We start from the raw sequence: 24,115 nt of genomic DNA, 5'->3' as shown, positions 1-24,115 counted from the left end.
CAACTTTTCTCTCTATGACATCCTGGGCTTCTCCTCTGTTCAGCCCCGTCAGGTGGCCCCTTGTCTTGATGATGGAGCACTGCAGTCTCAAGCCCCATTCGACCCTCGTTTTCAGTGCTTTGAAGAACTCTCTGACATCACAGTCCAAGAGCTCATGCCGCGAGATTTCCGTTGCTTCGCCTGTACGCTCTTCTCTTGCATTCCCACCTTCATCTTTACCAGCCTACCTACCAGTGCGACCACATAGTACCAACTTTCTCTCGTCAGCATCCCAGCCACGATTTTGGGGACGGAGCACAATATCTACTTGGTCACGCCACTGTCTTCCTACCGTACCTATGTTGTGTCATCAATGCAAGTGTCGGATTGGATGCCCAAGTCAGGGCAGCCGCAGGGCCACCAACAGTAGCTTTATTAACTCCCGATTACCCAGAAAACCTGCGTTTTGGGAAGAACCTCTCTTCTTCCATTAACACAGACTCTTCATTTCTAGTCCATTGACCCTTCGTCACACCACATATCAAATGGTTCTTGCCAATTGCCCAGTGATATGGACACCAACAGGGTCGCAAAGACGGAGATCAGACACCAGCTGCGGTCGTGTCACGGTGAGGAGAGCGCTAAGACCTAGGATGAAGACAAGGAATATACTTTTGAGAGCGAAGACTTGTGGAAATGAGGAACTGGAAACAACAGGAAATGACCGTGTGCAATTGACGTATCTGTATTGATCTACTAGCCTCTACGGCGGCGAGAATTCCGCAGCGCAGCTTGACCGCCCTGCTGCGAGCTGGCTGCGCTTCCTAATGTGGCTTGCGAACGCCACATAGGCGCACGAGCCAGCTACATGTGGCCAGCCAGTCTGACACTCGGCGCCAGCTGATGGCTCCAAAAGCTGCCGGGGGCACGGTCGAATTTAGCCAACTCCAAAAGCTGCCGACTTCCCAATGCGCATTTCACAGGCTGCAGCAGGCGAAGATGGAACACAGCACAGCCAACCATTGTGATTGCGACTATCCACAACAGTTTGCGTCCGCGGCGGCCGACCTAGATAGAGGGACTCTCCGTACCGATGGGCACGCGATCCTGAACAAGTAATTGGCAAAGATGGCGACCCCGTATTATTGGGATATAGTATCGCAAGACAAACCACGGCTTCGTTTATTGTTACTCTGGTCTCGATGAGAGAGCCATGATAGAAGCTTCGTCAATGTGTTACCGGATAATCGACTGAGGTGGCCGAGAGATTCGCGGCAGAGAGGTCTGCGGCATTGCGACGCGTCGAGAACCCGCCTCTCTCTGGGTGAATTCTTGGCCCGCAGAGTATCAAGTGACTACTCGCTCACAGAGCAAGCTCGTAAGTCTTGAGACTTCGAGACTGACTGTCATCAGCGGGGCATTCTCAAAACAATCCGCTTCTGGTCGCTGGAAGGCGCAAGCAAGTTTGGATGATGGCGACATGGCACAGTTGCACTTGAGAACCGATCGACATGTGCGAGGAGCACTGAAAGGGTTGTGAAAGAAGAAAGCTTCATCGGTAAGAACAGCTGAAAACAAACAAATCAGAGCAGCCAGATACTGGCTACAGGGTATCATTTCGCGCCACATGTCCATCTCCCAATCCCAAAGTGCCGCATGGGAAGGCAGTCAGCCAAAGGCTGATGCCATTGTTCCCATACAACATAACCACCGTCTTTCACACTAGCCGACTCCCAAGCTCCCATCATTCCCGCCTCACGCGTGCTCTCTTTCGTGGCGCGCTGCCCTCTTCTTCATCCACCTTGTCTTCATTCTGGTCCATGCGCCCACGCTTCCGTATAGTACGACCATCTGTTTCCATGTCTGCGCTGTCTCGGTCGGCACCACTGCCTTGTGGAGGAGGGAGGAGGGCTTCATGGAAGCGCTGTTGGAAGGATTCGAATGGTTGGTAGGCTATCGCGCGGGTGTAGACTTGACACGTTGCGGACGGCAACGGACGACGTCGGGTGTGTGTGAACTTGTCGAGGAATGATGGCGAGACGTTGGCCGTATATAGAAGCAGCTGCGACGTGTCGTGGTCATCGCTGAGGATAACATGAACCTGGGTCGTTTGTTAGCATGGTGAATGCTGAGAGGCACCGGGAAACGAAAACATGCTCACCTGGATGCTCGCCATGCCTTGCGAGGCCGAGCGCTGTCGGTGGTGCTGGGCAGCGGCAATGATGATGGCAGCAATGTATGGATCGTGGGCCCCCGGGGCAGGCGTCAAGGCGGCAAGACGAGCAGTGTAGAGGGATCGGGTGATTCGATTCCAGTGTCCACATGATTGCTTGAGGAAGCGGCTCCGAGCGGCACGGAGGCCAGATGCGTCCAGGTAGGCTATACAGCCTGGTGTAGTTGAGGTGTTGGCAGCAAGCGTCAGACAAGGTAAGCGAATTCGTTTTGATTCGAAGCTGAGCGTCGTGTGGTCGCTGGTCAATCGGGTATTGAAGAAAGAGGTTGGAAGTAACTTCGTCAGGGCACTCTCCTTCATAGTGAGCAAGTGGCTCCTGGCCAGAGTCCTCGCCCACTGCTCATGCTTGGAGGCCGGTGGGACTGCTTGCTGTTGTGGTGGTGACGGCAGTCGATGCGGCGAGGGGACGGTACCCTCGTGGTTGGCCTTGTTGCTGTGGTGTTTAGGTAGATTTCCGGTAGAGTTTAGACTCTTGTCGGAAAGAGGTTGACGCTGTGCTTGTGATGTCGATGGAGACTGAGGAGGGGAGAGAGGCCCTGGTAATGCTTCAACAAAATCGCAGCGCAGTAGATGGAGATGGCGAGAGGTCCATAACAATGGGTGCACCTGCAGTCGCTCACGTGGATGGCAGTGGAGGATGCGCCGTATTGAGAGACTTGCCAGGTTGGGGGGCGGTTCTGGTGTTGCCATGTCCGGCAGAGTTGGTTCCGTGACTGCTGTAGTTGATCGTGAACTGGTGATGCGCCGGGATGGAGTTGTGAACAGAGAAGAGTGACATAAGGTAAGTACGGACGGGAGCCAAAGCTGCACAGGAGGCAATGGTGCACAAGGAATGTTATGCACAAAGGGAATCTGTGCCACTCATGCGCGGATGGATTCCGCTCACCCTTCAGTCACCCTTTTCCAGGGCCAAAAATGGAGGGTACCTACCTACTGTAAAGTAGCCATTGCATTCCTGCCTTGTAGTGCAGCGCAAGCATGTCGTTCATCTGAATTATGTAATGAGCGCGTCTCCTCTCACGTGACCCATCTGCGTTGTGAAGAGGCGCGTTAAGGTACGGGTGCCACTGAGGAACTTGGGCTGCTGACTAACAGGCTGCCCAAAGTCGGGCAGCTCGCTCTACACTGTGCCCCCACTCTACTCGCTGCTCCTGCCCGCTCCTGCACAAGTACCTCCCCAATTGGAGCTCCCCCGCCAATACAAGGTAGGCGGTACCTTCTGGAGCTTTACCCCTCCACACCTCAATTGCCCCTCCATTCCGCAATTTGTCGCCAGGTGGAAATCGATGGGCCCAACATGACGTACAACCACAAGCCCTACTTCCACACTGTCACGACGTCCAAAGCATTCCTTCGCGAACCGCAACAGAAGGAGAACTGGCTCGAGAGCTTGGATGAGGTGAGTGCGAGCCATTGGGGTCGCCATCAGCTGTCTGCACTACGCGTTCTTGTCCCGAAGCCTCAAACGAAGCTCTTGCCGGCATTGCAGGAATGGTCCAACTTGCCCGCCTTTAACTTCGACAGCAAGAACCGTCTCCCCTCGAGATCCGCCTTCTGGCAAGACCATGGTGGTGCCCGGGCAGCCCTCGAGAGACTTGTCCAAGGTCCCGAGCCCAGTGACAACATTAACCGACCGACGCCACGCTCCGAGTACGCGCTGCAGAAAGCCTACGGCACGTCGCTGGGATCAACCTGGGCTGCTCTGAATCGTTTGTGTCAAACAGGTAAAGCCGAAACGAAACATCAGCATGTCGATACTGACGATCCAGGTGACGCAAGCGATGACAACGATGATGCTGAGCTTGCCGGCCATGGCACTTCAACAACAAGCTCACCCCCCGCGCGCTTAACCCCCGAACCTGAGAAGAATCAAAGGGCACCGCCGCCGCTGCATAGCTCACCGGAATCGCTGCCCGAGCAGAGAAGGTCGAAAAGAACGAGACCAAACAACACGGTCACCAACACCTACGAGCCGTTAATCTCCTCAAGCCCCTCTGTTTCGACCAAGCAACCCTCTTCGCCTCCCTACATCAACGAGGAAGAGTCCGTTGTCCACCCGGCTTTGTCTGAGGATCTCACACACCGATTTGCCAGCGCTTTCATTAGGCACATCCTCTACAATACCCCAACCGACGACGAACATCATGTCGACTTTGACGACCATAGACTTTCACTGAAATGCAGACTTGAATCAGGAATCTCTTATACATCTATCGACGATGGCGGCCTCCTTCTCGTGGCGGATTCGGCACGCGTTCACGGTCGCATTGCAATCCTCGAGGCAAAGCGGAACCTGGCATCTATTGACAGCGGCAGACACATCCTCACCGACGAGCGTTTCGCACAATTGATTGGCCAGGCATTGGCTATTGCGGTGAATAGGCCACAGAAATGGGCGGGACTGCAGCATACGTGAGTTCAGACCTTTTTGCTTCTCGAAGTACAACAACCGTTAAGAGCGCCGTTGGACTGACTGCATCTCTATCTAAGGATCTTCATGATTGCTGCCTCGCGTTACTATATGCAGTTCTTCGAGGTCTGCGTAAGCCCTATATATCTCGACCAGCTCCAAATACACAGTCTTCATCAAGACGAAAACGCCGATTTCATCAGAGTTCACGCCACAGAAGTGTTTGACCTGAAGGTAGACCGCGGTCGCCAGCATGCCGTGAAGAACCTCGCCGGTATTGCTGACCAGTCGCGCCAGTGGGCGACGGGAAACTCTTGAGCGGGACACGTCCAATAATGTCAACATCGAACCATGCTCCATCACCGTACGATTCATGGTCTGGCCGGTCGCAGGCCATGAAGAACCATTTCAAGCACCTCTACGCGTCTGTTGTTGAGTGAGTGTTCTCCTGTCCAACGAGCGTTACTTGCTGTTTCACCGTTCTGAACACAATGGAAGGCATTGAGCACTAATCCAACTTGCTAGCAACGGAGTGGAAAGACGAAGAAGCTTATGACGAAGACGACGATGGCGGTGACGAGGACGAGCCGACCGCAACCACCATCGATGCGTGAACGCAATGAGCAAAGAATGACGATACTATCCTAACGAGACGGACGAGACGGACGAGACGGACGAGACGAACAGAACAAACGAGGCGAACGAGACGAGTAAAATAAATGAGATAGACGAGATAGATAAAAGGAATAAAACAAACAAATGAAACGAACGAGACCAACAAGACAAATGAGATGAATCAAACGAATCAAACAAACAAGATAGACGAGACGAACGAGATGAACAAGGCGAACGAGATGAATAAAACGAATAAGACGAACGAAACGAACGAGGCGAATAAACCGAACGATGCGGACGAGAACGAGATTGATAAGATAAATAAAACGAGTAAACCGAGCGAGACGAACAAGATAAACGAGACAAACAAAACGAGCGAGACGAACAAGACGAACAAAACACGGTGCGCGATACTGGTGACCTGGAGCCTTGTTTCGTGACAAGAGAGAACCGCTGGCGTCTGCAGCCGCCAGGTAGACTTCACTTGCCCAAGCCGACCGCGATTCTAGGCCCGCGCCAGATCATCTTGGACGTATCGAGTGATTGATCATGTAAGAATAGTATAGACATTTCCCGGAAGAAAGTGGCACCATGGTTTGTCTCTGTTGCGACTACACAGCTTCTACTGCCACTCCAACCCGCAACCCGATGCTAATATAGTCTGCCGTATAGGATAGACGTTCGTCTCTCAACTCCATGGCTTTCACCATGTCTGTCAGAGATGTTTTTCTACTTGCTACGCACTCTCCGGTAGAATTAAGAGTCCTCTTCGTTTAGCCCTATCACTCATGTTTAGAATAGCAGCTCTCGTTCTCCATCTCTCGGATATCTGCTCTAGTAACACCGTTGTTCTTTCCTTTTCTTTCCCTTCTCTTCATTTTCATCTGAGTAACTGACTTTCCAGGTCTCTTGATGCATCATTCTCTTGCTTTTCCGCTCTGTATTTTCTTCACTCCTGATCTGTCAACCTCGACCTCTCTCTCTCGCCTGGTTGATTCCCGCCCTCCCTTCTCACTTAGCAACACCCCAAGATCGAACGGTTCATCTCTAAACAACGTGTGCAGGGATAACACCGCCGAGGTACTATATAGCATCGTCTCAGTCCATTCACATCGTTGATCCAGTCTCTCACAGACATGGCCATGCAGCACGTTCAAGGCATGTCCCTTCCATCTCTTCGATAGGGCAATAACAAGCCGCTCGTCTGGGGAAATGCCGCGCTTATCTTGTCACGTTCCGCCATCTAGCTAAGCACAGGCAAAACAAACGAGCTTCCGGTAAGGTCGACCATCATACACCTCAAAATGGCTCGAATCTACCTGTGATGGCGACACTCAAGCACCCCCTGTCACCCCTCTAGTCGAAGTCTCAGCTCCCAAGGCAGTCGTCTCGTCCGGAATCCTCTACTCATCGGGAGTCAACATTATCGTCCTTGGTGAGTCTGATTTGAGCATAGATCTGGCATACGAGCCTTCTCATGTCCATCAGACTTCATCCGCTACGGAAACGCAAAATGCATAATGTCCCTCTCCAAGCAGACACCTCGTCCCTCTGGAACGCAGTTCAAGATAACAACAACAACTACGCCTCCTTTGCATAAATAAACGCCCTACTCCTCAACGCGCCGACCCCTCTCCGCAACGTGCCCCTTCGCGTGCGTGCTCAAAGCCAAGCTCCTCCACCAACCTCTTCTGGCACCATCACCACAAGCTTTCATCCGTCTTCTCCCCTTCGACGACCTTTTCGGACGGATCTTTTCATGCAAGCAGCATTTGCATCACATCCTGTGACCCTTTGTAAGCTCCCTCCCACCCGTTTGCAAGACAACCTGTCTCATCTGCGTCCAGCGGGGTGTCTGTTACCACTGTCGACCTCACATATGCTCCATCAGACTGCACACAAGACGACGTGGGCCCCACCTCCCCGATCCAAGCAGCAATCTCGGCGTTCGGTCCAAGTTGCGACGGCGTCGAAAAACGGATACGGGGGCCAAGTCTTACGGTTTTCCTATCATCCCGGAACCGGAGCATGACGAATGCAAGGGAACGACCCTGCGTCCTGATCTTCCGTGTGCACACCACGAACAAGACAGAACACAACAGCCCTTCACCAGCCTGTCCGCTCGGCCTCGCGTTCTAGACGGCAAGTCACGGCATGGCTCAATTAGCAACAGAATTTGGGACCAGCACTGCTTCAAGATGAGCCTCCTGAACCACTGGTGAACCCAGCAGCGGCGCCCCTGCAACCGGAGGTGTTGCCGCACAATCCCGAGGAGTGGAAGCACCAACCGCAGCGAAATGCGCTGAGACTTACAAGCATCACTCTTGAGCTCCGGCTCCTGTAATAGTCACACATCATCTAACGCTCATCCGCGCCATCAACGCCGCGGCCTACTGCGGTCAATCCAGTGCCAAACATCTCCCGACTTTGCTGAAATGCGCTGGGGAAATACAAGCAAGAGTTCCGAGCTCATGTTCTCACAAGCTGGCGGCCTCCTCCATACCATGAGTTCGGTACTGTTGTTGGGGGCTTCAGACGAAGCGTCCTGCACAGCTGTAGACATGGCTCCAAAAGATACCAATGACGCGGAACAAACACAACTCGGGCTCTTGAACAGTGGGTGCAGCACAATCTTCCAATCATCGATGCCGCCATCTCTGCTGTAAAGTCCTTGCTAACGCATTAGTGAAGGCAAGGGCCCAGCCGATGCTCGTATCAACGCTGCTGACGTCAAGATGTACAGGGATACTCTCGCGTGGTACCTAACGCTGTAACGCTCAACGTTGAGGTCTAGCATCGAATGAGCGAGCCGTGGAATGACGACGATTCTCGTGTCTCCCAGATCCAGATTCACCCATACCCTCCCAGCTGCAGAGCGCGATGTTGGATTGTATTTCGTTTTCCAGATGGCCTACGGCTTGCCTCAATCCATCGACACCCTTCCACCTTGCGGGCTATCGCGAGCCGATCCTTCGTCCTACCGTCTCCTTTTCCGACAGAAGCCTCTCGAGGGTCACTAGCAGGTCGGCCGATAGGCTGGTCACCTATTCCAATACGGACTCGTCGTCCCCGCTGAGAATATCCCCCGGAGCCGTTGTCACACTCTCGATCCCTTCTTCAAACTCGTCTCTAGCCTTTGGTTCCCATTGTACGTTCTTCTCTTCCAGCGTTACTCTCAGCCAGGTCTTTTGCTGCGTCGAGTTCGGCGTCACGTGGGAACAGACTATGAGTGTCCACAAATCAGGTTCGCAGGTTCGTGAGAGTCATGAGCGCCTGGATTGTGGCGTCCTCCATCACCTTATCGCGGCTCTCCTTCTGCGTCTATTTGCTTCTCTTTTCTACTTTCTCTTCTTCGGCTCCTTTGGCTTCTTTGGCTTTTTTCCCCTCTTCAACTTTCTTCGCCTCGTCAGTCCTCTTCGCCTCCTCGAATCTCGTTGCTTCTTCGACTCTCCTCGCCAACTTCGCCTCTTCAATTCTTTGCACCGCCTCTCTTACTCCAAGTCTGTTCGCCGTCTCCTTCGCCTCAACTATGTTGGACGTATCTTTTGTGATATTCTCTTTTGAGCCCTTCGCTTCGAATTCCTCCACCGCTCGCCTCTTCATCTGCAACTTGCACCAGTTCCACACCGCCCATGGCCGGTGGCCCCCTTCGCCACCATCCGCCGCCACCACATGCACACGAGAGTCGCTATCATCACCATCATATGCAATCCACGACTACGATTCCTCAATAATATGACCCGCGAATTTTCCAGATGCACCCCGCAACCGCTTGATCTCAAGATACCCGGCAAGCCCGCTGAGCTTCCATAGCTGCTGCTCGAGCTTCACCCCCCTGGCAGCATGATCGATATAGTTTAATCATTGGCATCGCAAGAACAATTTGTCAGACTATCATGTCCTTGAAGCGAGGGCAGAATCGCACTCTCTTCTACGAATTGCTACGCATCGAGATTACGTTGCCGCAAATCTGCTTATGGAACCTCAGTGAATGGCCATGGACGCGGGACGGAGGCGCGGATTAAGAAGGCCGATCGCGGCTACAACGCAATTGTCATGCGGATGTTCTTCGGGATTTGATGACGCGGAAGAGGCCTTTAGGGCGCGAAACCTGGGTAAGCTGGTTCTAGCTCGACGCAGTTGGGTCCTTTCTGGTAGTGATTCTGAAGCAATTGGGCACAAGACTTGGATTGAATGGCTGTGATGAGATGGTATTCTTATGATGATTCTGATTCTTGTGTCTGCTTCAGTGTGTTATAGGTGCATGGATTGCGGATACTCTGTTCGGGAGTTCGGGAGTAAACCTTTCATGTCTACGGAGGAACTACACATTGGCTTTCCGTATGTAATCTACGCCAAGAACTTTCAGACCTCAGACTTGACTTGCTCATCTGTGTCACGGCTGTGACGGATAGGACTAGACATGGCACTTCCCTGAAGACATCGAAGGTCATTTTCGTCTTCGTTGTCACTGTCATCTCTCCTTCGTCTGTGGAGAAGCCATTTCTTATCCAAGTTGTCTTCTCGCTGCTTTTTCTACAGGTATTCTCACCACTTTGCCTGCCAAATGCCACAATCAGCTTTGCAATCAAACCAGCCTCTGCTTCCTCTCTCTTTCTCTCTTTCTCTCTTTCTCTCTTTCTCTCTTTCTCTCTTTCTCTCTTTCTCTCTTTCTCTCTTTCTCTCTTTCTCTCTTTCTCTCTTTCTCTCTTTCTCTCTTTCTCTCTTTCTCTCTTTCTCTCTTTCTCTCTTTCTCTCTTTCTCTTCCCATTTCTCCCGTCGCCTTTCTTTTTGCTTACTCTCTTTCTGGATTTCACCCGTACACCCACTCACTATCACTCTTGCCCTTGGTCGCCTTAGTCCATTGAACGTCCCTCTACGTAAGCTGCGTTGCATATATGATTCTATTGCACAAATGTGTCGAAACAGTTCTGGCAACGTATGATTTGGACAAAGAAGTCATCATTTCCATGTTCAACCGAAGTGGTGAAAGATTCCAAGTAACCGGGGTTGGACATGAGATAGTCGATCCTAACCCATAGAAACGTTCCGTTCGAAAGGGGTACTTGTACCGCGTACAGTGGACCGGGTCCCGGCCAATATTACGGCGGCTAGAAGTGAGTCTTGCACGGCAACGTAACTGAACGCGGAGACACGGCAGGGGTGGGGGAGTGGGAACGAGCAGAGTTCTCTTTGCTTTTTGACGGTCTATCACTCTTGAATCGGTTTGTCCGAAGCTAGACAGCTTAAATATAGCTCTTCTGGCGTCCCTATAGCCGTTGGAACTAGCTCCCTCGAATGAACTCGCGTCCACTATTGCGAGCTCACCAAGCAATGGATTTTCCGGGGTGTGGCAATCTATGGCCAACGCCAGGAAGTGATTTCCCGTTTACTCGAGACCGGCAGGTCATCGGCGCAACTTCAATCTCATATCAACATCCTGCGAACACGCTGTCATATGGAACACCCCGGCCTCGATCCCCTCATACAGACATGGCTGGCTCAACATGCTCCTCGATAGCGCCGATACCTACCGGAAATGCTGCGGCTTTTTTGGTTCAGAGCCTGATCCAACTACAATCGCGGAATGGGAACAGAATCTAGCTCTCGCCGTCGCCTTTCTTCGTCTACAGAGCGTGGGACGAGAGTAGACTGTTGGAACTGACGGCTGAAAAGGTGAATTCGGAAGGCCGTTGCACCTGCCTACTCAAACCCAACGGAGGATTCGTGAGCTCAGCCCATAACTTCCTCCTAACATTTCTTCATTACAAAAGAGATCGTTCGATCACGAAGACCTCCTTCCGCCAGAGATCCACCGCAGAAGGGTCGCTTTGATAGGCGCTTCAGCGTTCCCTATAGGCCTCCTTTTGCCAGACGTCGATCTCGCCACTGAAGGGTCACATCAACCTTGTTTCTGCCAGAATTATTGCCTGCGGGAAGAGCTCCCTCAACAAGCTCTCAGTCGCCGAATCGACCCTCGGACCGCTAGATGAGACTGCTGGCCTTCGAGAGAGGGCGTTCCAATACACCTACTTCCACCAGAAGCTCGCTGCGGAAGAATTTCACTCTCAGACACCAATACTGAGATCCAACAAACAACAACCGGATCTTCCTCTTCCACTAGATCTCTTCTAGGGCAACCGTACGGGTTGAAGTTAAACGAGGGTCCTTCCCACTGTCGGCATCTTCCGTTTGCTGCGTAATTACGGTCAGCCCTGATCCTCAAGTTTCCCCCGCCTTCGTGACCCTTCGGCAAAAAGAAATGTGCCAGACTTTTGCCTGTACGGCAGAAGACAGTCGCAGGGCCCCAGGCGAACACTCTGGCACTTCCACTTCCTCCAGTCACTTCGACGGCACTTTCACTTCCTTCAACGGCCAACTCGACGACAACACCTCCCTCAGCCAGGTCTGCGGCAAGGGCAAGTGCAATGGCAAGGGGCAGAGAGCTACTCACACGAGTGGATCAGATAGGAGCATACCATAGGCGGCAAGTCGCCCGCCGATCGTATACGCCTCTCGGACTCAGGCTTGGAGAGAAACGCACGTGTTCGAGGCGCAGTCAGACCGACAGAAAGCTCTCTTCTACTACGGTGACATACGCGTTAGAACGGCGGAGTGGGAACCTTCAATTTCCATGTGCGGCAATCACTGCCGAAGGGCTGCCAAAATGGAAAGGGGGCATTCGGTTACGTGTAGACCAACGCAGGCAAAGGCTGCAGGAGTCCAACCAGGCCCTCGACACGACGGACTGAGAGATGATATACCGGCCGAGCCCGAACCTGGACACGGGTCGTGGTTCCGCGAGCTCGTTCTCTGCTTTTCACTCAACGTGTTCGACCTTCTTGCCAGCTAGCACCTATCTCGATCTCCCCATGAGTCATGGCGAGTACATTCGTCGCGTCGTACAGCATATGCGAGACGGTCAACGATGGAATCCCCGAAGTCAAGGAGTTTCATCACGCGCTGTGAAGTTAGCTCGTCTGCAAATCGTTGAGTTGACAAGAAACTCAATCGCACCAAGCTCCATCAGGCCGAAGCTGCTTCTCAAAGGGCTGCCGCGAAGCTTTTGAAGACGGAGATAGAGATGCGAAGTGCCGCATGGAGTATTAGGCAGTCAAAAAGCGCTGGAAGGGATCTTAGGCGTTGGCTTCGGATCGTCTCTTGTCTCCGGGATAATAATCATATAAACGGCGCCGCGGAGTGAATGCTTTCGTGGGGATGGATAATGTTGGTTTTCAATGATCCCGCCTCCTGTGAACACCTCACACTGCTATCCGGGTGAGATGCAATCGAGCCTTACACAGACAAAAGGCCTAACTTGTTACACACCATCGACAGTCCAAGCTTGCTAATTTCAAGGCATTTCTTGAAATATCCCTCGTAGAGTCTCCATAGTTTCTGTTCGCTCAGAGCCCCAGTTTTCTTCTTCGCGAGAATCTGGGAAGCCAAATCACTTCCATCACTACCCGAGGAGTAAACACCGTTGCCGGCCTCCACTCGGTGTCCTCGACTTGCCCCAGTACGGCGAGCTCCAGTACGGCAAAGTTGCGCAACACTTCGCTGTCATACTTAGATCGGGATGCCGAGGTCAACAAGATGTCGACGGCGCGGTTGGCGAAGACAAGGTCAGTCTATAGACCTATAATGCTGAGTCAGTGCAAACGTCTAGCAGCTCTGTGTGCGAATGCGAGTGCCTCATGGCGGGAGCAACGGCAGCAGCTGCTGGATCAGCTACCGCATCGAGGCCAGCTTCGTTAAGTGCCTTCGAACACGTCTCCAGACCCGTTTTCAGCTCTGCTTAAAATGTTTGGCAAAGCTTCCATGAATCCGACGCGTGCAACTGTGCGGCCAACGTTGAAATTGCAGAGCGTTCGGTGCCACCCGTATCTGTAACGAACATCTCGCTGGAGGTAGTATATCGATCTTGTTCAGAGTGCGGCATACCAGCATGTCTGCTTAGTATTGGAGACATTGCCATTTGGCTCTCAACCCCCTGTATCGTAGAACTAATGTCAACTGAGACGTGTATTTGGGAGACACAACGTGCTGAGAATCGTGTCGTGTGTACTAGGACTGATAGAATTTCGGAAAGAAGAGGTGACCTAAGTAAGGTTCCTCTTGAGATTCATAAGAAACCTAGAAAGAGACGTGTAACAAACCCGGCAGCCACGCAGTATCATCCTTAGCACCATCGACTCTCCTCATCTGATGAAGCCACTGGCCCTCCTTTATTAATCATGGTACCTAGCTCAAAGTAATCTATTAGAACTATTTATTTTTTATTTTTACCTTTACTAGCTGCTCGGGCGATTCTTAATATCGGTTATATAGTATTAATACACAGTTTTAATAAATATTCCTACTATCTTATTAAACTATTTTTTTTTAGATTTTTTACTTTTTTAAACTTTCCTTCTTATAAAATTTATAATTATAAATTAATAATAATATTAAGTACGATATTATTATTTTATAAGCTTATATTTACTTAGCTAAGTTTATAGTTCTCTAAGTAATAGTAGTTTATAATAGTAGTATTAGAGATATTATTATTATTATTATTAAGAATAGTTAGTGCTAACCTTATATTTACCTTATTTTAACTTTACTCGTATATATATATTCATTACTTTATTTTTTTTATTAAAATTAAAAAACGCTACTTCCCTTATTATTTATTATTATTACGCTATTATTATTATTATTATTATTATTATTATTATTATTATTATTATTATTATTATTATTATTATTATTATTATTATTATTATTATTATTATTATTATTATTATTATTATTATTATTATTATTATTATTATTATTAAACCGTTTATTTTAAGAATATTTAAAATACTAAAACGCTAACGCGTTAACTTATAGGGATATTTTAAGGGCTAGTAACTCGATCTTATTAGTATTATACTTAATAATTTTAATTTATAAAGAAATTATTCAAAAGAGTATAAATTAGCTATTATTCATTTAAAGATTTAAAAAGACGTACATACCCTTATAAATATTACTATTATTAGTACTAAACTAATATAATATAGCCTCGATATACTTAATAAACTTAGGAGTATTATTAATATTCTAATATTATTATAATAAAATAAAAAACTCGGAGAGATTAAAAAGAAAAATCTAAAGCTATTAAAAAAGGGAAAAAATAGGGGGTAGTTTTTAATTATTTAGAGGGTAATTAATATACTATAACGGCGGGGTTATAATATTTTAAGTCCCCCTAACGGAGTAATCCGCCAGGGCCGTACTATATATTACGTATTAAAGAAAACTAAGTATATTACGTTCTATACCTAATTATAAATTAAAATAGCTCCCGACTTTCCCCTACCTATTTAGAGAGTAAACTATACTTATTTTAATATATATAAAACCTCTTAATACTAGCCTACGTAAGTAATTAAATCTTATATTATATACTTTTTTTTATTAAAAATTAAAAGGCCCCTTATATATTCTTTTATATTTATAATATAGCCTATTTTAAAAAGATTTCTAACTTTATAAAATATAATTTCTAAATTAGTATTCTTATATTAAATTTTAATATTTATATTAGCTTAATTATTTATAATATTTATATTATTACTTAGCTAAATTCCGTATTATAAAAAAGTACTTTACTAATCCTCGGGTATATTTATATTAATTACGATAGTTATAGTATTAAGCTAGCTAAAGAGGGCGCCTAGCTTAAGAGGGGTAGACTTATTAACGGGTATTTTTAAAAAGTTCTAGCTTATTAATTACTAACTATATACTAAGAATAGAGTAGTAGTTTATATATTAATAGGTTTATTTAGTAAATATATTTAATAAATTTATTTAGTTTAAATAGAAAGTAGTTTTAGGTAATATTAATAATAATAAAAATAAAAAGAATCTTTACGAGCTTTAATATAATAAATAAATATTAGCCTATTTAGCCCTTTTTTTAGAAACCTTTATATTATTATTAAAGTTTAGAACCTCTATAATTAAAAAAGGCCGCTTTTAACTATTATAACTAATTATTATAGCTAACTATTATAGCCGACCTCTATTATTAACCTTTTTAACTAGTGCTACTATAAGGTAGCTTACTTATCCTAAATTATATAATAATTTTCATATTAAAACTATTATATTACGTTAAGTACGTACTTAGGGCATATTGCGCATATTATATAGTTAAAAAATATACCGTATTATATAATTTCCCTTAAAAACGTAATCTTATTAAGGTCGATCTTTTATACTTATAAAGCCGGAAAAAAAACTACTATATAATATTTTAAGTTTAGTTAATATTAATAACTATAGCTAGCTATTATTGGTTATAAAGTTTATTACGTAATAAAAACTCGGTATTAACCCTAGTAAACTAGCTTGTTCGTAAGGGTAAAGTTAGCCCCTAATGAGGCGGACCGGACCCTAAAGGGTAACTACGGATTATTAATAGCGATAATAAGCGCTATTACTTTATAAACTTATTACGTACTTAGCTAAGTTAGCTACTTTTCTAAGTATAGTAATTTATAATAGTAGTATTAGAAATACCCTTATTACTATTATTAAATAATACCGACCTCTATAAGTATAATATTTACCTTAGTACTTTTAACTTTACTTATATATATATATATATATATATTTATTACCTCGTTTCTTTTATTAAAATTAAAAACGCTACTTCCCTTATTATTACTATTACGATTATTATTACTATCTAACTATTTACTTACTCTTAAGTATATTTTATTAAAATACTAAAATACTAATAGCTCGTTAACCCCTAGGGCTTTTTTAATAGCTAGAAGTTATTTAATTTTATAAGTATTATATTAAACGACCCCGAGCTAAAGAGAGACCGATTTAATAAATACTATATTAATAATATTAACTTATAAAAAATAGATAGATATATTATAATAAGCGTTACTTTTATTAACACCTTTTTAATATAATAAAGTAATATAAATAAACCTAAACTTAATAATATAATTAAGAGCTTAAAAAGAGTATAAATAAGTATATTAAATAGGAATATTAATAAAAAGAGGTTATTATTAAATAAAATAAAAGAAGAAAGTAAGGGGTAGTATTTAGTTATTAAAAAAGTAATTAATATATTATAGCGGCGGGGTTATTAATGTCTTAAGTTTAGTTAGTATTAATAACTATTTATTAATAACTACGGCCGGTTATAGTTAGTTATAAAGTCTTATTAAAGTACGTAATAAAAACTTAATATTAACCTTAATAAACTAGCTTACTTATGAAGGCGAAGATGGCCCTTAATAAGGCGGACCGGACCCCAAAGGGTTTCTAGCTTTATGAAATATATTTTCTAAGTTAATATTAATTTATCTTTATATTTTACCTTTACTAGCTACTCGGGCGGTTCTTAATATTAATTATATAATATTAAGATATAATAGTAATAAATACTATTACTATTTTAATAAACTATTTTTTTAGATTTTTTATTTTTTTAACTTTCCCTTTTATAAAGTTTATTTTTCTTATTTTACTTTTATTAGTTACTCGGGCGGTTCTCAATATTAATTATATAATATTAATATATAGTATTAATAGATACTCTTACTATTTCGATAGACTATTTTTTTTTAGATTTTCTAACTTTTTAACTTTCCCTCTTATAAAGTTGATAAGTACGGACTTTTATAAAGTTTATAACCCCCCCGACGGAGCAATCCGCTAGGGCCGTACTATATATTACGTATTAAAAAAAACTAAGTATATTACGCTCTATATTTAATTACTAATTAAATTAGTTAATAAACTTAATTATTATCTCCTTTTTATTAATAACTCCTAACTTTCCGCTACCCGTCTAGAGGGTAAGCTATACCTATTTTAATATATATAAAACCTCTTAATACTAACTTATATAACTAACTAGATTTTTTATTATATACTCCTTTTTATAATCTATCGAGATAGTGGGATTATTTATTAATACTGTGTATTTATATTATATAAACGATATTGAGAACTGCCCGAGTAGTTAGTAAAGGTAAAATATTAAAATAAATACTCCTTCTTATTAAAAATTAAAAGACCCATTATATATTCCCTTATATTTATAATATAACCTATATTAGAGGGATTTCTAGCTCTATAAAACATAATTTCTAAATTAATATTAATGTATTAAATCTTAATATCTATTAGCCTAGTTATTTATAGCGTTTATACTATTACTTAGCTAAATTCTATATTATTAAAAAGTACTATACTACTTTTTAAGTATATTTATGTTAGCTATAATAGCTAGGGTATCGAGGGGGCCTAATTTATCGAGCCTTAGAGGGGGGGACCTATCGAGGGGCATTTTTAATAAAATAAGTTCTTAACGAGTAGTAGTTTATATATAATAGTTTTTCTGCCCGATAGAGCAATCCGCCGGGGCCGTACTATACATTACGTATTAAAAAAAACTAAATATAATATACTCTATACTTAACTACTAACTAAAATAGTAATTAACTAACTTAATTATTATCTCCCTTTTATTAATAACTCTTAACTTTTTATTACCCGCTTATAAAATAAGCTTTACTTATTTTAATATATATAAAACTTTTTAGTACTAGCTTATATAAATAGCTAGGTTTAGTATAATCTATTTTTTTATATAAATATTATTATTACTTAGGGGGTCTTATAAAAGCTATTTAAAGTACTAGTTTATTATTTTAATTTTATATACTTTTAACCCGTTTATTATAATTATTATAACTAAGTTAGTATTAATATATTAAAACTTAGTATTTATATTAGCCTACTTATTTATAATATTTATAATATTACTTAGCTAAATTCCGTATTATTAAAAAGTACTTTACTATTTTTTAAGTATACTTATATTAGTTATAATAATTATAATATTAAGCTAGCCGAGGGCGCTTAGGCCGAGAGGGGTAGACTTATTAACGGGTATCTTTGAGTTCTTATTAAAGTAATATTTTAATTAGCTAACTTCTTAATTAGTTATTTAATTAGCTATTTAAGTAGTAGTTTATATATTAATAAGTTTATTTAGTAAATTTATTTAGTAAATGTATTTGATTTAAATAGAGAGTAGCTTTAAGTAATATTAAAAGCGATAAGGATAAAAAGAATTTTTATAAGCTCTAGTATAGTAAAAAAATAGTAAATATTAGCCTATTTAGCCCTTTTTTTAAAAACCTCTACGTTATTATTAAAGTTTAAAACCTCTATAGTTAAGGGCCGCCTCTAATTATTATAGCTAACTATTATAGCTAACTATTATAATTAATTATTATAACTAACTATTATAACCGACCTTTACTATCGACCTTTCTAATTAGTATTACTATAATAGCTTACTTATCCTAAATTAAATAGCGGTTTTCGTATTAAAATTATTATATTACGTTAAGTATATACTTAGGATATATTGCGTATATTATATAATTAAAAAGTATATTATATTATATAATATCCCTTAAAAGTATAATCTTATTAAGGTCGATTTTTATACTTATAAAGCTAAAAGAAAAAAACTATATATAATAGTTTTTTTTTAACTTTATAAGCGTAAAAACTTAACTTTAATAAGATTATGCTTTTAAAAAGAATTATATAATACGATATACTTTTTAATTATATAATACGTATAATATACCCTAAGTATGTACTTAACGTAATATAATAACTTTAATACGAAAACTATTATATAATTCGAGATAGGTAAGCTACTACTACTTATTAATAATAAGCTAAGTAATATATTTATATAATAGCACTAGCTAAAAAGGTTAATAATAAAGGTTAGCCGTAATAATTAACCGTAATGATTAGTTATAATAATTAAAAGCGGCCCTTAATTATAAAAGTTCTAAACTTTAATAATAACGTAGAGGTTTTTTGAAAAAGGGCTAAATAAGCTAATATTTATTACTTATATTAAAGCTCGTAGAGATTCTTTCTATCCTTATTGCTTTTAATATAGTGGTTTTTTTCTAGTTTTATTAGTATAAAAAATCGACTTTAACAGGATTACGCTTTTAAAAGAAATTATATAATATAGTATATTTTTTAATTATATAATATATATAATATGCCCTAAGTACGCGCTCAACGTAATATAGTAATTTCGATATAAAAGCTACTACGTAATCTAGGATAGGTAAGCTGCCCTTTTTAGCTACTTATTAATAATACGCTAAGTAATATATTTATATAGCGGCGCTAGTTAGAAAAGTTAATAGTAGAGGTTAGCCGTAATAGTTAGCTATAATAGTTAGTTATAATAGTTAGAGGTAGCCTTTTTTAATTATAAAGGTTCTAAATTTTTATAGTAACGTAGAGGTTTCTAAAGAAAGGGCTAAATAGGTTAATATTTATTACTCTTTATATTAGAGTTTATAAAGATTCTTTTTATCCTTATTACTTTTAATATTACCTAAAGCTCTATTTAAATTAAATAAATTTATTAAATAAATTTACTAAATAAACTTATTAATATATAGACTATTACTTAAATAGCTAGTTAGATAACTAGTTAAGACGTTAGTTAAAATACTATTTCGACGAGAACTTAAAAATATTTATTAATATGTTTACCCCTCTTAAGCTAAGCGCCCTTTTTAACTAGCTCGACGCTATAGCTATTATAATTAATATAAATATACTTAATAATTAGTAAAATACTTTTTAATAATACGGAATTTAGCTAAGTAATAATATAAATATTATAAATAACTAAACTAATATAGAAGTTAAAATTTAATATATTAATATTAACTTAGGGATTATATTTTATAGAGCTAAAAATCTTTTTAATATAGGCTATATTATAAATATAAGGGAATATATAAAGGGCCCCCTAACTTTTAATAAAAAGGAGTATATAATATAAGATCTAGTTACTTATATAGGCTAGTATTAAGAGGTCTTATATATATTAAAATAGGTATAGCTCGCCCTCTAAATAAGTAGGGGAAGGTTAGGAGTTAATAAAAAGAAAATAATAGTTAAGTTAGTTAACTATTTTAATTAGTAGTTAAGTATAGAGCGTAATATACTTAGTTGTCTTTAATACGTAATATATAGTACGGCCCTAGCGGATTACTTTGTCAGGGGGTTATTATTTTTAATATTACCTAAAGCTTTATTTAAACTAAATAAATTTACTAAGTAAATTTATTAAACAAATCTACTAAATAAACTTATTAATATATAAACTATTACTCTACTCTTAGTATATAATTAGTAATTAGTAAGCTAAAAATGCTTATTAATAAGTTTACTCCTCTCGGGCTAAGCGCCCTCGGCTAGCTTAACGCTATAGCTATTATAACTAATATAAATATACTTAAAAAATAATAAAATACTTTTTAATAATATAAAATCTAGCTAAGTAATGATATAAATACTATAAATAGCTAGGCTAATACGGATATTAAGATCTAATATATTAATATTAATTTAGAAATTATATTTTATAAAACTAAAAATCCTTTTAATACGGACTATATTATAAATATAAGGGAATATAAAGGGCTTTTTAATTTTTAATAAAAAAGAGTATATAATATAGGATTTAGCTACTTACGTAGGCTAGTACTAAGAGGTCTTATATATATTAAAATAAGTATAGTTTACTTTCTAAATAGCTAAAAGTAAGGGAAGGTTAAGAGCTATTTTAATTAGTAATTAAGTATAGAGCGCAATATACTTAGTTTTTTTTAATATATAATATAAGTTCTATTAGGGGGGCTATATTAGTTAGCTAGGCGGGCTATGTCCTACTTTTTTTAACTAATAAGATAATTACGATTTCCTTAGCCACTAGCCTTATATAAAACCTATTTATATAAACTTATATAATTTAAAAATTATTTTAGTTTTTATTATAGTAATTAAGAAATCTTAATAAATCTTAATTTTGATTAATTTTAATTAAAACTTCTTTAACTACGGCCTTTAATTAACTAACTAAGTTATTAAAACTATAGTTTTATTAATATTATTTAAGTTAAAAAAAGTTAAAGTTATTTATTATATTTCTTTATTACTAATCGCTAGGCTTTTTCTATTTTTATTACTTAACTTCTATTTATTATTATTATTAACTATGTATTTTATAAAACTAACTTATTATTATTATTATTATATTTAAACGCTAATTAATTACGGTATATACTCTACTTAACTAGTTATAGTACTAGGTTCTAAGCTTTATAAGGTTATCTAAGTACCCTTATTATTAACTAGGCTAGTATTACTAAAGAAATAAGTACCCTTAAAGAGGTAAGTGCCCCTAAGGAGAGAGGAGTTAATAAAGTACCATAATAAATAATATTCTTATTCTTTAGGCGCTTATATAAAATAATAATACTAATAAGGTTTTTAATATTAAATAAAGTACTTTTAACGTTCTAATTTAATAGTAAAATTAATATAATTTATAAATTAATAGAAAACTTATTAATAGCTAATATAATTATTAACGAGGGTAAATATATATTTTTATAAATAGCTATTTATATTTTATATAATTCAGTAGCTTATAATTTATAGGAAATAATACTAATTTATAAAATTATTAAAGTATAGTAATAGATTAGGAGGGCGAGGACTTTATTTAGTTAGTAATAAAAAAAGGGCTTTTTAATACTAAGTACTTATTAATTTTAGTATTTTTAAACTAACCTCTTTAAAAATAAGTTTAAGTTAGTCATAGTAGAGGTACTTATAATAAATACGAGATTTTATTATTATTATTATTATTTTATAAATATAAGCCTTATTACGTAATATCTTCTTAACTACCTAAGTAATAGTATATAAGTTAGAGTTATTATTAATAATATATAACTTTAGGTCTTTATAAATAGTCTTAGTAGGACTATTAGTCTTAATACCAAAGTTCTTATATTAAAAAATAAAGTAATTAGCTTATTAATATTATAGGGGGAGGTAGGTATTTATAATATACTTTAAAAATAAGTCCTAGTTAGTAAACTTTATTAATAAGTAGTCCTAAGTAGCGTTAAAGTCGTCCTTAGTATTAGTATATATAATATAAGCCTATATTTAATAAAAGTTAGTAAGTATATAAGGAATTTCTAGTGGCGTCCCGCGCCTAATATTGCTATTAATCCGTATTTATAAACTTTGTAAGAGGGAAAGTTTAAAAGGTAGAAGAAAATCGAAAACAAAGTCTAATAAGATAGTATAAGTATTTACTAATACTATGTATTAATACCGTATAACTAATATCGAGAATCGCCCGAGTAGTTAGTAAAGGTAAAATAGTAAAACAAATATAAGGAATTTCCTAAGACTATTAACTAATACTAAGGGTCTTATTAGCCCGGGCCCTATTATTAAAGTTCTAAATAGTTTTATTTTTAATAACCTTCTTATTATAATTAATATTAAGCTTATTAATAGGCCCACCGGGGCCCTTTTACTTATACTTAATATTAAAACTAACGTTCTAATTAATATAAAAAATATAAAACTAAAGCTAAGTATTAAGCTAAACCTTTATTATTATTAACTTTATAATATCTTTAAAATTAATAATAGCTATTTTAAGCCGCTTAATATTAATTTTAATTTAAATAAATTTAACGAACTTAATAAAAGAGTTTTGCTATTGGGGCAGTACCATTTAGCTATTGGGGCAGTAACCCACTTTTCGGACCAATGAGGGCTTACAAATACAGAGCTCGGACCACCACCCCACACCCGTATCCGCTATACCTACCCACGGGCCACCTAGCGTAATTGCCTACGGTCGCAATTACGTATCGTAATTATATAAGGTAGCTACGGGCACGTACGGTCGCAGTTGCCCACGGTTATAAGTGCTTATTAAAAAAAGATAGTTGAATAGGTAATTAAGTAGGTAATTACGACCGTGGGCAATTGCGACCGTAGGTAATTGCGACCGTAAGCAATTGCGACCGTAAGCAATTGCGACCGTAGGTAATTGCAACCGTAGGCAATTATAACTGTACGTGCCCGCAGCTGCCTTATGTAATCACGACGCACATCCGCCGGGTGGCCCGTGGGTAGGTGCAGCGGGGCTAAAAAAGTTTAGAGTATAGACGGTAGGCTCTAATTGGTCTAAAAAGTGGGTTACTGCCCTAATAGCCAAATGGTACTGCCCTAATAGCAAAACTTTAATAAAAAAGTTATAGCCCTCGTAGCGTTTTATTAAAATAAAGCTAAAAGCGTAGTTATATAAAGAGTTAATATTAATAATCTTAGTAACTTAAGAAGTATTAAGATATATTTTAAAAAAAGAAATAGAGTTTAAAAAAGATAAAGAGGTTTTTTAAATATTAATTCTTATTTAGAATAATAATATTTTAAATTAGTTAGTTTTATATATATTATTAAGCTTAATAACTTTAAAAAACCGCTTTTATATAATCTTATATTAAGAGTAGGTTTAAATAAAGCCTATAAGCTAATTAAGATCCTTTAATAATTATTAAATACGATATTTATATTTTATACTTATTAAAATACTTACGAATTACTAAATAATAAAGCGACCGTTAAGTTCTTTTAAGTAAATTTATTAATAAGTATTATTAATATCCTTTTACTTAATAAGGGACCTAGGCTTAATATCTCGAATAATAATAGCTACTTTACGTAACTTAATAACCTTATACTTAGAAACGGTTTTAAAAAAGGTTTATTACGTAGTAATAAGCTTTTAATAAAGCTTATAAATAGAGGGGTTTAAAAAAAGTACGTAGTTATAAGTAGTATTTATTTAAGTTCTACTAAGGGGGCTGTGTTAGTTAGCTAAGCGGGCTATATCCCACCTTTCCTAAACTAATTTAACTAATAAGAGG

The 24,115-nt window shown here is 39.6% G+C and overlaps 3 protein-coding genes across 3 annotated transcripts; 1 reads left to right on the top strand and 2 right to left on the bottom strand.

Annotated features, from left to right (window-relative positions):
* Positions 1-1,723: 1,723 nt before the first annotated feature.
* CCOS01_16423 (uncharacterized protein) lies at positions 1,724-2,902 on the bottom strand (the record flags this gene model as incomplete). Its single annotated transcript, XM_060464559.1, has 2 exons — positions 1,724-2,080; positions 2,141-2,902. 2 exons carry the CDS (start codon positions 2,900-2,902, stop codon positions 1,724-1,726), a joined length of 1,119 nt encoding a protein of 372 aa, XP_060304875.1.
* A 225-nt stretch (positions 2,903-3,127) lies between these two features.
* CCOS01_16422 (uncharacterized protein) lies at positions 3,128-5,236 on the top strand (the record flags this gene model as incomplete). The annotated part of the gene is made up of 7 exons (XM_060464558.1): positions 3,128-3,147; positions 3,327-3,417; positions 3,489-3,611; positions 3,702-3,921; positions 3,982-4,624; positions 4,703-4,896; positions 5,148-5,236. The coding sequence occupies 7 exons, from the start codon at positions 3,128-3,130 to the stop codon at positions 5,234-5,236; spliced, it is 1,380 nt and encodes a 459-aa protein (XP_060304874.1).
* Positions 5,237-22,264: 17,028 nt separating this feature from the next.
* On the bottom strand, positions 22,265-22,775 carry CCOS01_16421 (uncharacterized protein; the record flags this gene model as incomplete). The annotated part of the gene is made up of 2 exons (XM_060464557.1): positions 22,265-22,350; positions 22,562-22,775. Coding segments are annotated over 2 exons (300 nt in total), but the record flags the coding sequence as incomplete, so codon positions are not given.
* Positions 22,776-24,115: the final 1,340 nt, after the last annotated feature.

This window comes from Colletotrichum costaricense (assembly GCF_030867565.1).
Source record: "Colletotrichum costaricense strain IMI 309622 chromosome Unknown Scaffold_30.1, whole genome shotgun sequence".
Taxonomy (NCBI): Eukaryota; Fungi; Ascomycota; class Sordariomycetes; order Glomerellales; family Glomerellaceae; genus Colletotrichum; species Colletotrichum costaricense.
This window is presented reverse-complemented; position numbering and strand designations above follow the sequence as displayed.